The following is a 16,315-nucleotide window of genomic DNA, read 5'->3' on the forward strand; positions in this document are numbered from 1 at the left end:
TGAAACACCTTGTATAATTTCCTGTTTATTTATCAAAAAATAAATCAACTTGTTAATACAAGAAAATACTTTTAAAAAGCTTGTTTCTTACGTTTGTAAAAAATTAAACTCGTTAAACTGTATCAAATTCTAAGAACAAATAGTTATAATTACATAATCACAAATTGTGTTATTAAAAAAAATAATTAATTTATTTACATTTTTATCTTTATAAAGAATTAAAAATAATTACAGTTTTTAAGCAAAAATTGAATTAAAATTAAAAAAGAAATAAGAACCAATTAATCAGTGCCACTAATAAATTCCTATAAAAAATGCAAAACTAAAATTTATTACGAAGTACAGCTATAAATCCCAGTTTTTTTGTACTAGATTTATTTATAGAAATATCATTTCTCATGCGAAAAAACTTGATTATAACAGACAATTAAAAATTATCAAATAATAGGCAAAAGACGGAAATCGAGAAAAAAAATATTTGATTGGCGACATCTGGAATAATGGTTGGAAGTGTATGTTTCCTGGACCATGCATAATTATTGGTTAATTAAGAAAAACGATCTAATTACCGGTAAAGAGTACTGAACTAATAAAATGAGTTATTTCAAGGATCCATCTAGTTCTGTGAATTCCTTAATTAATTCAATACACCAATTATCTCGGCCGAACGTAAACGAGGGAACAAACAATCCAGTTCATCTTTTGATAACTGTAAAGGCGAAATTATAGTAACTATTGATTATGTTCACTAAATTATTTTATTAAATCGTTAATGATTTCTTTGGTTGCGTTTTCAGCATGGGTCTTTTAACCTCGGCCTCCTCCATAATTTCCATTCGTATTGCCGGTCTCGTTCAGTTCGAAATTATGTAAATTATTAAAGACGATCATTGTTTCCATGATAAATTGATATAAGCCAAGAAAATTGAGGCATTAGCCATAGTTTTATAAGCGTCGCCTTCGAGATAATGGCGTGAGACATGTTTTCTAATAGCAATTTGCAGTAACAAAAGCTTATGTGAATGCGCTAATGTAAAATAAATTTATTTTACTAAAGTATTTACCGCAGCACCGACCAGCCCAAAGGAAAATATCTACGGTTAATATGAATTCAGGTTTCTGCACAAACGATCGTATTAATTTTATGCTTTCATGGTAATTGGCTTCAAATAAAATTGACTCTTACTATTGGTTATAAATTATTGTTATATAAAAAACTGCATTTAAAATTCAATTTTGGAGCTGCCAAATTAAATGAACACACTTTTTTGCCCACCCATATTTCATAACCAAATGCAAATGTACAATAAGAAAAAACAACACAATTATCAACAATAAATTGACGTGTCAAAAATAAATCACACTGCAAATAATATAAAACACACACAACAAAATTACGCGACCTTCGTTTTTTTTCTTAATTGACCGAACGTTTCGAAAGTTCAGTTATGAATTCAGATGTTTGAATGCACCAGTTTCTTGTGCAATAATATTTGACAGCGCAATAATTTGCATCTAATCCTGTTATTACGGCGCCAATTACGGGCGAGAGCTTATTTTTTACAATTTTTTCTAATGGGGAAAGCTTTGTTAGAAACAAGTCAGTTGTTTTTAGGTTTATTCGGAAATGTGTCTTGATTAGTGGGTAATTAAGTGTGAAGGCTTTTGAGTAGTTATAATTATCGTTGCATATTAAGGATATGTTTATTTTTGATTTTGTAATTTGATATTTGTAAAAAATGGAACTAATAATTTTATAGTTATGTAACAGGGACTTTTGTTGTATTCATATAATTTACTTTTAACAACTTTTCTTCTTTTTTTTAGAACAGCTTGACACATTTTACTCTTCTACCTTTTTATAGTTTTGCTATATTTAGAAAATCATTGCCAGTCTTGCATTTCTCATTTTGTTTAATGGTTTCTAATTGTTACATTTTTACGTTCCACTCATTGAGCTTTTTATTGTTTTATTGTTTTTATAAAATTGATATTATCTTTATGCTTCTTATTTTCTTTAAAAGCTAATTGCAACATCTTTTCATTCGATTCAATTTACTTCTTTTAATGTATATGTATTTCTTCTTCTATGCTCTTATAGTTTTATTTCCTTCAGACTATATTTATTTTATCGAAAAATAACTGAAGCTTCAATGTTTTAATTTTGTATTTTAAAGGAAACCTACACACCGTCTTCTATGCTTTTATACTTTTATATCCTTCAGAAAACATTTGTTTACTTTGTATTTCTTATTTTCTTTAAAAGTGTCTATTTGTATCTTTTCTTCATCTTTCTTTAAAACGCTTTCAACTAATTTTACTTATGGTGTTTTGATTGATCCTTTTCAATATTGTTTTTGGTAATAAATATTTCCACGACCTACATTTGTAAAAAACCATTCGATCTTGAACCAGAAACAGTTCGAGTTAAAACTGGACTTACGATGCGATTATCCCCCCTCGCCATCATTTCCACAGACACATATCTATCGTAATGATAATGTTTATGGGTATCGAATAATGTTATGCATCCTCGCGGCAATGGTACGCATATGAAATTACACACATTCGGTTAAAATTTATCTTAAACCATTGTCTCTTGGTAAGCAATAAAGGCATTCATTTTGCCCGTGTGTGTACTTCCAAGGTTGCGGTGTGTGCCGATCGCATATTGTAATCTCAATAATTGATTACGAAATTACGCGCAGTCCCATTGCCTACATAAACATTGCCCTAGAGACCGATGTAAACTGTGTTATTATATTGGCTCGTAGCGAATTATTTATGTCATAAATTTATTAGAGTTTGTTAGATGTGTTTCATCATTATTGCAATCAATGTGCAGGTTACTTAGCATTTTGTAAGGCAAGTCTTTATTCACGTGAGAATATTCGTTGGTTCAATCAGAGGAATGGAGGTCAAGAATGTAAAACATCAAATTGTTGTTGAAGATTTTTTTTTTTTTTCCAAATGGAAAAGTAAATTTAATTTTTAATTTATTGCAACTAGTTACTTTTTAATTTCATACATTGGTACTGTAACGTTAGAGGAATTGCTTAATTACATGTGTTATTAAAAATGTGAAAGTATCCGTGTATGTGTTTAAACGGTAGCTAATTACTATCTTTAATATTACAGCAATTTTTAAGACAACCATAAATTATTACACATTACTTTCCTTTATTGACTAAAATTACTTTGTGGATTTCATAGAAAGTAATTGAACGTAAACAACAGACGGCAATAAAGACAAAGAGTTGGAGGGTTTTATTTATTTTAGAGCTCGTCCAAGATCCTAATTGCCCAGTACTCGACTTGTTTTAATAAGTGTCCGGCCGTGAGTAAAAATCCATCGTTATAAATGATAAAGCCATAAATACAAATGATAATGGCCGGACGGAGCGTTTAGTGAAGTGGTGGTGTGGACCCGCAACAAGTGGACGGTTGAGGGAGGGGAAATTTAAGATATGAACGCTGAACTGGTCGATAGAGGACAAGATGTTAACATTATGTATCTGACAACGGAATAAGAAATAAAAGTTGTTAATTCTTTTAGATGGAATAGCTAGTGACCATGCTGGCGATACACAGTGGTATAAAATCATCTCCCGTTTGATCTCTTCATAAAGTAATCGAATTAAACCACCAAATTTTGTCAGTTGTGTATTATTCTCTCTTTTCGCAATTAGTTTAAGGAAGTCATTCAATAACAGACCCTTCATTAAATTATCCTTTGCAAGAAAGAAATAAACCATGTTGTTATTCTATCCCCATTATTTGTTTCAACAAAGCTGGCCCCCAACAAAATTGATGTTGGGTGAAAAGTTATTGTGCAGTTTTTGATTTGGTTCCACTGTGCAGGTTCGGAACCATGTAATCGTTCTATGGAGTGAGCTCGGGCCCGATAATCTACTAAAGTAATTTTAAGTAGCATTTCGTGTATCAACTGCTTATCAAATATTTATTGGAATCTGTTTATCGCATACATTATTTTAATCTGCGATTTTGAAGTTTTTATGAACGTACAAGAAAGACTACTTTAGATTTATAATACCTGTTCCTTTATTAAATTCAATTCGAAACATTCGTCTGCTCGCGGAATTATCGACCTTTAATTTAGATGCACTTTGCCAATTATTATAACTAAATGGACGGCATTTAGATTAGCCAGGATCAAACGGGCAACAACGGTTTCTCGGAAACTCTCATATCTTATTATTTTATGTTCGTTTTATGACAGGAAAACAATCACATTTACTATAAAAAATCAATATACATTAATATTATGTTCCTGCATTTACAAATGGCTAAATATAAAAACAGTCTCGATGTTTTAATGTAAATAAACTTTCCCAGAACTTATTTGTAATTGTTAATGTAATTAAGGAAAAATGTAACTTGCCGTACAAGTCAAATATTTGCACATTTGAATAAATCTCTCGTTAAGTCCGGTATTTCCCCCACCGACACCGTGTAATAACACCGCACGGATCCGTACCAAATAAATGGCCTATAATATAGGTTTTTTCGTTAAATTGTACATCACGCGGTGTGTAAAAATTATTGAAAACCCGCACCGACATTGCGTGTGAACCCGGTGCAGTAATCGGGGCGAAATAAAAGACGCATACATATCGAAATAGTTGTTTTTTTTGCAAATTTTTATTTGATTTTTTCGTCCGGGATGAGGAAAAAAAACAAAAACGACATACGAAAAGGCCGCCGGGGCAATCTGCCTACATCTTGAAGCATGCCTAATTCGTTTAATATCGCGGATAAAATATTCAACGCAAAATGGAGTGACGTTCGTGAAAAGGTTCTTGATATCCTTGATTGTTGGTTTTTTTCTGTTCGTTTTTACTTTTGCATATCGTTTCTCAATTTAATATTGTGCGAATAATTGCCGTGGACGGGCAATTTTCGTATTTTTTTCTACGACTATTTTAGCACGCCTTTTGTTTAACTTAAATTTCAACCACACACTGAAACACTGAGACGTTTCACCTACTAATAAACGCTGCTATTTTTCCTTTATTAAAAAAATATTTTTGGTGTGGCACGTCACTGGCATAAATAACACAGATAGTTCCCGATCGCCTATCATCATTTTTCAGCTGTGACGCCCGTACATCTTCACGACTCCGGGCGACCGTTTCGGGTAGTAATCTTTCTATCAAAATGAAAGTGCACAACCGAACCGGTGATCTATTGATCCGCCACGTCCGCCAAATCGGACGGACTATTGCGACTGTTTTGCATAATTCGCGGTGGAAAAATTGGCCCCGGTGCCCCGTCGGACGTAAATCAAAACGTCAGGAAAGATTTTCGGAGTTGGTCAATGTTTTGCTTTTTTTTTCGTTTCAATTCAACAGTGTCAAAACGGAGAGTGGGTTTTCATATTTAATATAAACCAACCCACACGTGATAGTGTCAGAGAAAACCAGTAGTAAAATTGATTAGTTTATCTGGAAGTCATTAAACCCACCGAAAATTACGAATGAAAAAAGTTAACACAACTCACTTATGGTCAAATTATTGATTTACATATTGTGAAAATACAATTTGTACTTTATCTGATCCCCATTTAATTCCACACATAGTTTCACCATCAGCTTGGACTACTTATTAATAACAACAAGCAACTATTGTCGAAAATCCCCAAGCAACATTATGTACAACACAATAAACCAATTTTATTTAATTTTTTTTCTTTTATCGTTGAGGAAGTGAGAGTACGAAAGTTATTATCAGTCCAATCAGATAAATTCAAATTTGTTGTAGCACGATCAATGTTAACATATAAAATGCGCCTTTGTCTAATTCAATATCAATTGAAAGTGGTTATGTCGAAGGCAGATAAGATTTCCGAACGTTGAATGCGACTGCATAGAAAGTTATGGTGCTAGCCACAAAATACATTTCACTAACCAGCGTTATTAATCATGGTTTATCCGCTTATTGGAGCAACAGGATAAATTTTTTTTATATTTATTACAACGTTTGGTCATTTTCAAATATGGCCATTACATATCTATTCAATTAAGGGAAATTGTTGGGCGCTTTTATTTTCGCACTATCTGCCTTTTAGATCGTTTGTTTTGTTTAAGTGAGCTATATTTTATGCGGGGTGAAAGGGAAATGACTGATTTAGATCAGAGGATGAATGATATGACTGTTTTCTGTCTTGCTGGTGTTATAGAATTTTTCAGGAGATCAAATAGGTAACGATATAAACAAGAACACTAATTAATGGTACTATAAGTTTTTTATTGAATATGTTTATTACAAGCTTTAATGTAATAATTATTTAAAACAACTTCAAATAATTATTATATTACAACAAGTCAAAAGTGTTGAGATATACTACAAAAACACCTAAAAAATTATCATTAATAATAATTAGTAAAAATATAATATTTATATAGTAAAATAAAAAAATAGAACAAATGAAGATTCTTCTTATAGCCTTCAATAATAATTCTAATTAATAAAATAACTACTAACTTGTCAATAGTGCTCAGTTAAAAATGGTATGTAAAAATATTAAAATTGTAAATAAATACATATTTACAAAATGAATAAAAAAATTGAAAATTCAATAATTTGATTGTAGTCTTCAATAATTAATTCAAATTAATAAAATAATTGTAGAAAACAAATATAAACAATTATAAGTCTTAAAATTATCAATTTTGTGTAAATATTTTTAGAAAATAAAAAATAAAACAAATCGAAATCCAAATAAGTAAATATTAAATCACTAATTTTAAAATATCAAATATTACACAGAGAGAATTATTTAACTAATTCATCAGAAGTTTATGGAGAATGGAAAGATGTATTAATTTGAAATTTTTTTCTACTTTTCTAATTTATTTTGAGCAAAATTTCATTTCCGGTTTCGCTGGAAGTGACATCAACTTTGTAATTTCAATGGAACGCGCTGGATTTAAACCCAGTAGATTTTGAATTATTATTTTTTTCCAAAAGTTTGATGATTTAACTAAAAGGTCTGTAAAGCCACCAATTTTAATGCTAGAAAGTTTATTTTTGGTATATACATTAACCGAAAATCATCCTATAAAAAGACATTATTAATATTGTCAAATGTTATACAAGGTGTTTGTTCTTTACGTTTAACTTTATGCATTTATGTTAGCATAATTAAACTGTATATTACAAACCTTTCGATTGACATTAACATCCATGGCACACTATTTATTATCTGTACACAGAAAAATGAGTGTTATTTTTGGTGAATCACCGTGTGTAATGGTAAATAATGATAATGATAAAAAACCAATTAATCAAACATAAAAAATACATTTTTTTTAGTTTGAACCTTTTAAACTGCATATAAAATTTGTGATAAAAAAGCAATTAATCAAATTTAAAAAATACAATTAATACAAATTGTTATTGGAATATTAACGAGGTGTCTTACATAAAAATTTTGATTAATAGCTAAAATTACAGCTTTTTTTATGCAAATGCCCGGCATTAAATATTAAAATGTTTCTATTAAACTAATTAATGACTCAAATTCGTTCAAGTTTATGTTACTATAACTAGTTTTAATTAATTATATATCTGTAACTAGTTTTCTATAATAATTTGTTAATTCGATACGGTGTGCATGCGTTTTCGTTGTCGTTTCACTGTTTCAGTTTAGCTGCATAATTAGCTCAAGGATTCGATATCTGAACCAGATTTTATATGAGTGCATAGATCAGTAGCGCCATGCCTACAATCTGTCAGTTCAGTTTCTGTCTGTCAGTCAGTTTCCCAACACACAAGACGTTTTGAGTTAATTGTGTAATTTTTCGGCGAGAAAATAAACTCGTGGGTTAGTAATAAACGAGCGTCGCATGATAAAGCCATAATGAGACTTGTGCAGTAAATCCATTAGCATTGGAAAAATGTCTATCTCCGCGTAGTGAAGATTTTAAACACAACCTTCGCATGGGTAATTTAATTGCGCTTCAGCTAACTACAATCGCGCAATAAGTCACAATAATTAGCAATTTATATTTCAAAATTTAATGTTCGGATTAATGGCGTAAAATTTATTCAAGACTAAATATCTTGTCTTAAACAGGAATTTGGTTTTTGTCGGTTGTCGTCGACGAATGGTACATTGTGTCGGCTGCATAAATGCAAATGGGGATTGCTGAAAGTGTTTTGCTGTCATAAATATGTTTAAACATCTAAAACCGACGATTCGTAGCTTAAAATAGCCATTTCACCAACTGATTATATTGAATAAAAATTTTTAATCGCAACATAATAATTTAAAGACATTTTCTTCTAAAACGATCATGATTATGTATCTTTAATTTTAATCTAAACGTATATTTTCGATCAGTATTACTATGAAAAAAAATATTTATCATGCATCGGATGACCGTGTAGCTTGGGGTAATCTAGAGGAGCCGGTACGAAGAACGTGCATATAAAAATTAAGCGTTGCCCATAAGCTATATTAACAATACAGCGGAGGTATATGCAATAATAATAATAATTTGTGGGTTGAAACTTTCTTTTTACAAAATTTTCAAGGATAAATAAATAATAGTTTTCGCCAGCACTTGTGTCTTGTGCAATCATCAATTCTACCACCTAAGTTAGATTAAAAAATGCTTCCCAACATAGCGGAACCAATCCGGGTGAGTATAAAAATATTAACTCGTCAAAAAACTGTAACGTTTAATAATAAATTTGCTGCCAAAACTAAACATGACCTGACTGAGTGACGGCGTAACAAATTCAATTGAATTTCCTACATTTGAATGACATTTGGAAATTTGGTCTGCGGTTTATCCGTACGGATTCCTGCTCTTGTGGTACAACAATTAATATGTTTTTTTTTATACGGGGGGGAATACACAACAATGAAAGGGGTCAATTAACTTTGATGACTGTTGGCTCACAATTAAAATGTATCGTTAATTTCGGACTGCACGTACCGGCAGAAAGGAACGTCCGAAGCCAGTTTTAAATTATTTCTGGCGTTCGACGTTTGGAAAAATAAAGATCGGAATTAATGTAGGCGAATTTTATCCAGCTGAGAATCCCTTCCAACCGTGGCCTTATTTTAACGAGATACAATATAATAAATGCTGACTAAGCAGATTCGACAACTATATGGTCCACGGAGTCTTGCGCTGTACCATCTGTGTCCACCAACAACTCGATTTGGTTTGATTTTTGGATCAAATTTTTTTACAGGAAATTGAATGGACTGTTTGGACTGTTGCAACGAAGACAAAACGTTATTAACTAAAATCGTTTTAGAAAGTTAGTTTGGTCATTTTTTGAAGCGAGATGAATGAGAATTTCACAGCAACAACAATGATTAAATTATCGTAGGCATAATTATATGTTTGTAAGGAAGACAGTAACATCATAAAGACCCATATGTTGTTTCGAACAATAATTGAATATTATGATCCATTATTCAATGATAATGAAAATTGTTCAATCCGCAATCATTCAATTTGTTAATGGAGATAATGGATGGTTTATTTAGTGCCAACAACTTTTTGCGTCTTTGGGTATTTTTCGAGTAAAATCAAAGATGATCGAAAAGAGCTATTGTATCGATTGGTGTTCCATTAGGTAGAATGTAGACCGGCCCTAGGCAGTGGAGAATCTAGAGAATGCATGAAATGCACCTCCGCTTTATCTGATGGTAACTGTTAGTTAGTTAGTTATTGTCTCTCTTGGTAACGGACGGATGCCCACCGAAGATAACTCGGACAAATATTAGTATCTGTCAATGTAATGCATTCACTTTTGTAGATAAAGGGTCCAATTTTTGAACAATCTGTAATGTTGTGTTCGCTTTTTGTTCGTTTTCATGTTATGTGGTAACGGCGCGAGATGTATTTTTCAGATAAAAACTGGTTTCGCTTTTATATTGTACCAAACGGTTGCGCTTAAAACGCTACCAAAAACAAACCAATCAAATCAACCTCATTATTTATGGAGTTGTAAATTAATTAATTCGCATCTTGCTACTTTTGCATATAAATCAATTAGCCTTTTTATTAATGCAACACCGAACCATTAACATAAATGTCTATCAAAATTTTTAAAACTTTTACAATGTTGCATAAAGAATGCTATAAAAAATATTCAAAAATAATAAAGACATGACAATTCTCTCTTTAAAGTTTATTAAAAATTAAGAAAATTATAAAAACAAAAGAAAGTTTATCTTCTATTAAAATGATTAATCAAAAATTTGTAATTTCAAAACAAATATTCTTAAATTGCTTTATTATTAAGTACAAGAATTGAAAAATTAGAAATTGACATTCTACAGAGAATTTCAGTTTCAGTTTCATCAACACAAGAAAACTACGTTCATAAAAAAGTCATTTATTAAATGACTTTTTGGAAAAGGGTATGAAATTTGAAACATGTATCATTAAATTTCATCAACATTTCAGTATCAGTTCTTTGAATAGAACAAAATAAAATACATTTGCCTTATGTGGAACTGACATAATAATCAGCTTTTTAAAGAAAAAAGAATTATGTTCATATACTATGTTTTTCATTTCCATGAAAGTGCTAATTGAATTCTTCTTACTCAAAAAGACACAAAATATGAATCCTATATCTTCAATTTTTTTAGTATTTAAAGAATATGAAAAGCACCAAAAATCTATATTCAAACTAATGCTATATTTTCAGTATATATCAGTCCCTTAAGGAGAATAAAATTATGTTCTTAGGGCAAATTTTGCTTTCACTTCTATTGATGATGAAAATTTTATGAAAAAAAGTATAAAATTTGAATCAAAAATTAAATACTAAGAAATTAATATTCATTAAGTTCACAAAACATGTTTTACTTCTATTAAATTGTTGATTTAAAGACAAAAATTAATTAAATTTCTTCAATATTTAGAAAGGGACTAAAGAAAACTATTAATAGAAATTAAAAGGAACATGTTCATTAAGCATATTTTAGCTTTCTATTAAACCAATTATTTAAATCTTATGCAATTTGAAACTTACATATTTAAGATTCTTCACTACTCAAAGAAGTTGAATTGAAAAGGACGGCTTAAATATTAAAAGATTAACATTATACAAAGTATCAGTTTCTTAAAGTTTCAAATTTAAGAAAAAAAGTATGATGAAGTATGCATTCTTTGGCCTTTTATGACATTCACGTTTCTAATCTTCATGATTCATATGTCAAAATATTTAAGTCATATTTTATATTTATTTGAGTCATTTTATATTTCCATCTTTTACTTCAAATGATTCATAAAAAAGATCAACAGAGGCTCGTTAAAAACAGTTCGTTGTTAATTTTCAGTGACATTCCGTCGGATTATATCGCACCTCTTGTGTTGATTGTAATTCCTACTCCAACAATGGCATTTGTTACAATTATGCAAAGCGGATATATCTGGGATTTCGTTAGTGTGGTGCAACGAGTTGGAATTTAAATTCGTTATTTAAAAAATATTTAGTTAACTGTAAAATCTTGTTTTTGGTCTTCGTTTGGGCAGTGCTTATAATATCAAAATAAATATCTCGACTCGTTAACGATCTGAATGGAAACGATACCAATCACTGGAAAGTATTAAACGTGGCGTGCAAGTCACTGCTATTTTGGCTCGATGTCTATTCCAAAATGGTTTCGGATTCTGTATTCGGTTCGGTACTTAGATCGAACCTTTGCAACGACAACAATACAACGGGTGCATATTTATGCTAGCAGTTAAAACATAATTGGCACGTAAAAAAGAGCAATTTTCGTCCGGTCCGTCAACGAAAGCGAAATACAAAACTCGGGACGGGATCGATTAATTTATTAACGTGACATTAAAAGATATCTCATCAACGGGCCAAGCAAAAATGAACGGTTTTTCCGATTAAGAAAAGGCAAAAATCCGGGCGCAGACGTCCGCTTAACATAAATACAATGTGCGTTTCGGGCGAATAAATTAAAAGTACCCGGACCAGATCCTCGGCCTGGTCGGTCCAGAAAAACAAATTCCAAACGGTAACCATGGAAACATGGTCCAAAAAACACCATTGTCGACCGAAATCAATTCAAAATGGCTGGACACAGGAACGATTCGGCTGTGGAGTAATTTCGTTTTTGCGCGGGTCCGAGTACCTTCGAAAGTGTACCTCAATTTTTGCTTAATGCATCGTTCCGTTCTTGTTCACTTGTTATGTCGTTCATATGGAGACGGGAGTTGGTTGAATGTTAGTAATGTATTCATGAAAGCAATAATGCAACTGTGGTCCATAGATGGATTTTCGTATTTAAGCAGATTAATTCATTAGTCGACGGTTTTTATTACCTTATTCTGAAAATATAGAACACGTCTATGTGTGGAAATACGTTGTTATAACCAAAAACAGAATGCTTATGGTGGAATTCTCGCCGTCTTGTATTTATTTCAAATGTGCAGAATATTTTCGTACGATAAAATCGCAATAGGTCTGCTTGGTAGATGGTATCGAGTTTTCAGAGAATACATCAGTAGTTGTTCCGCTGATATTGCTATCGTTTATTTTAACTTCTATTTTAGAGATTATTTTGATTTGTTGCTTATCGTCTAGCCAGGTCTATAAATTCGCTATTTTATATCAATTCAACTCTTATGGCCGCGTGATTTAAACGCTGAGATAACAAATATTTCAACATTGTTTTCCGCAATTGCTTTTCCAGACACAACATGTGGTAGAATAGTTGTGATTGAAGTGTTTCCTTACAAATGCACAACTGTGAATGTACTTACAAAATTATTAAGCAGTTCTCAAGTACTCATAAAACTGTGCACAATTGTTTATGGTAATTACTGTTAGTTATATTTGTGACAATGGATTGTTATTGTTAGAAACATCTATATAAAATGTGAAAAGGTTTTTAAAACTTTTAAATATCTAAAATCAATAAGCTTGGCATAATTAGCCAATTTAAGTGCCTGGCACATCAGCATAAACATAAATTTGTCATTAATAACGTTCAATTATCTCGCATTTCCTTATAAATACGTCGGGCATATCAATAAATGAAAAATCCAAAGCAGTTCGGTCAAGTTATTACACAATTATGTAGATAAGTATCTTGTAAAATAAGAATATAAATTCTTCTAAATAGTAGTGTTTCACCTGAACGTTATTACACATTTAAAACTGGCGAAATTAAAGTACGAAAAAATATGGCAGCCATCATTGACCAGATATTATTTTACATATTTATTACCTGGCCTTTTTGAAGATCAACTGTTATTCTGGCCATTTTCGCGAATTTATATACGAAACTAAAATGCCCGGCTCCCCGAAAACACGCATAAAAGTCTTAACAAGCCTTTTGTGTCGCTCGACCGTTTAAACCAATTTCCGTCCGATTGTTTTTATTATTATTTTATCTCGCGAAAGACAAAAACGACAAGGTAATACGCATCGGTTTACATAACAATTTCATCGATAATAAATGCCCGGTAACAAGCTTACATTTGCGATTAATTTCAAAATTACTGGATACCTCCCTAACCGCCTTGTATAAATTAGCATAATATGGCCAACATTTAATAATTTATAAACGTGGCCGACTCCTTAAATATTGTTCGTATCGCATCAATCACTCTTGTAACTGTTATTCGACATGAAAATCATTACGGGCAGTTATGACAAATAACAAACCCGAGATAAAGATTATTTCAAACATGTAACTGTACTTTCTTTTATCGATACTTTTTGTTTTATGTCGCCGCTTAATTACAACCAACATGCAATCTTTATATTTATTATATTTTTTTTCTTCTCTTACCTTTTGTCGTCGATCTTTAAAAAATATGCAATAAGTGCTACCAAAAATTGGAATAATCATTAATATAGTCATTCAGGACTGACTTGTATTTTATTCAATTTAACTATTCATTTTTAATATTGAATGCAACAGATAATATTTTTAAATTTTAAAAAAAAATTACAAAATGTTTAGGAAGGGAAATAAAATGTAATTACACTTAGAAAATATCATATAATAACCTATGTATTAATTTAACATATATATTAATTTAAATGGGCGCCCAACAATTGGAATAATTTAATTATATTTGGAAACAAATTCAATAGTATAAATAAGGATTGAAAATTTTGAAAAAAAATTCAGAAAGAGAAAAAAATATATAATTATGCCTAGGTATAAAAACCATCTAACAACTTAATGTATTAATTTAATATATATAAATTTAAATGGGCGCCCAACGATTGAAATAATTTGATTATATTTAGTAAAAAATATAAATACTTAATAAGGATTGAAAATATTGAACAATCTTCAGAAAGAGAAACAAATATATAATTATTCTTAGATAGAAAAAATCATATACATGTATTAATATAATATATATTAATTTAAATGGGCGTCCAACACTTGGAATTTGGTAAGAAATACAATAGTGTAAATAAGGATTGTAAATTTTCAAAAAAAAAATATATAAAATAAAAGAGTATGTAATTATACTTAGACAGAAAAAATCATATAACAATTTAATATATTAATTTATAATATATAAATTTATATATTAAATATAAATTTAAATGGGCGCCCAACGACTGAAATAATTTGATTATATTTGGTAAAAAATATAAATAATTAATAAGGATTAAAAATTTTGAACAATTTTCAGAAAGAGAAACAAATAAATAATTATTCGTAGATAGAAAAAATTATATAACATGTATTAATTCGATATATATATATATATATATATATATATATATATATATATATATATCGCCCAACGATTGAAATATTTTAATTATTTTTGGTAAAAATATAAATACTTAATAAGGATTGAAAATTTTGAAAAATTTTTAGAAAGAGAAAAAATATATAATTATTCTTAGATAAAAAATTCATATAACAACTTAATATATTAATTTAATATACATTAATTCAAATGGGCGCCCAACGATTTAAGTTATTTGAATATTTGGTAAAAAATATAAATACTTAATAAGCATTGAAAATTTTAACAAAATTTCAGAAAGAGAAAAAAATATATAATTATTCTTAGATAAAGAAATCATATAACAACTTAATATATATATATATATATATATATATATATATATATATATATATATATATATATATATATATATTAAGATGATGATTGATGAAAAGTTTATCACATATATTTTTATAAATATTGAAAATTTATAGAAATATCAAAAAATACTGTCATTATCCTTTTTCGTTTGTTACTCTTTGTGGAAAAAAATATAATTGGGCTTGTTTAAGCGAGTAACTGCCTACAACTTTAATAACAGTTAGATACCTAAGTACAGTACAACATTTTTATTAATATTTCGTTAACAATATTGTAAAATCTAAAATGTAAGAACTTCCTGAAGGTTTAAAAACTTCTATGACAAAAGGTGCTAATTGAAAATGATTATGTGAACCACTCCTTTTATTTACGTTCAAGATATTTCTCGTGCAAACAATAAAACAACCGGCTTCCACCGACAAAATTTCAATTTATTTGTACACTTTCGTTATTTTCCTTGTAATTACATCGTTTTAACCTGGCATTTAATAAAAACGATACTCGCGGGTATAATGCACGTTGCCATTGTAGCGGATCGAAGGCATTCAACGTTGAGGTGAGTATTCGGCCTTTAGAAATTTTTGAGACAATAATTTTTTCCCGTGGCCGTTAATCAATGTTTTTGCTATTTCATATAAACATAATCACATCTGAAGTCTTGTTATACATTGACGGCGTACGTTCTTTGTGCCACACAAAACATATCGTAAAAGATTTAACTCGGTGACTGGGCAGTTTCGGACTCAGCCTTCCCCACACGTTTATTGAACATAATTGAACATTCAACCACTCAACAATGATATTTCTAACACAAAGGGATCGGTGACCAGACATTCATTCTCATTTCCAATAATTTACCTCAAAAAGCAATAAATTAACAGATCCTTTGTTAAAAGAACTAATACAGAATACACATAATTACCGATTGGTCACACGACCAGCTCCGACATAAAATCGTAATACTATAGATGATTCGAAAATTACTGATACGTCTAATCGAATTATGGTATAATTGAATTTCTTAAATTTTAATATTCATATCGAATTTATACTAGAATATTAACGGCACATTTTCGCCGCATTCCAACATTAATTAACCGCTCAAAAATGTAAATTATCTTACATACAATCTTTAATTGCATTATGTTAATATTTCTTATAACTTTGTTCGCACACAAATCAAAATTGTGTTATTTAATTTTTCTCACAACGTG

At 30.0% G+C, this 16,315-nt stretch overlaps 1 protein-coding gene across 1 annotated transcript in view; it reads right to left on the reverse strand.

Annotated features, from left to right (window-relative positions):
- The window catches only part of LOC109609384 (cadherin-related tumor suppressor), a 67,413-nt gene extending 54,134 nt beyond the window's left edge, over positions 1 to 13,279 (reverse strand). Inside the window, exon 1 of the mRNA XM_020026045.2 lies at positions 13,244 to 13,279. Coding sequence (XP_019881604.2) covers positions 13,244 to 13,279 — 36 coding nt within the window. The remainder of the gene's footprint in view (positions 1 to 13,243) is intronic.
- Between the last annotated feature and the right edge of the window lie 3,036 nt (positions 13,280 to 16,315).

Source organism: Aethina tumida, chromosome 7, assembly GCF_024364675.1.
Source record: "Aethina tumida isolate Nest 87 chromosome 7, icAetTumi1.1, whole genome shotgun sequence".
Taxonomy (NCBI): domain Eukaryota; kingdom Metazoa; phylum Arthropoda; class Insecta; order Coleoptera; family Nitidulidae; genus Aethina; species Aethina tumida.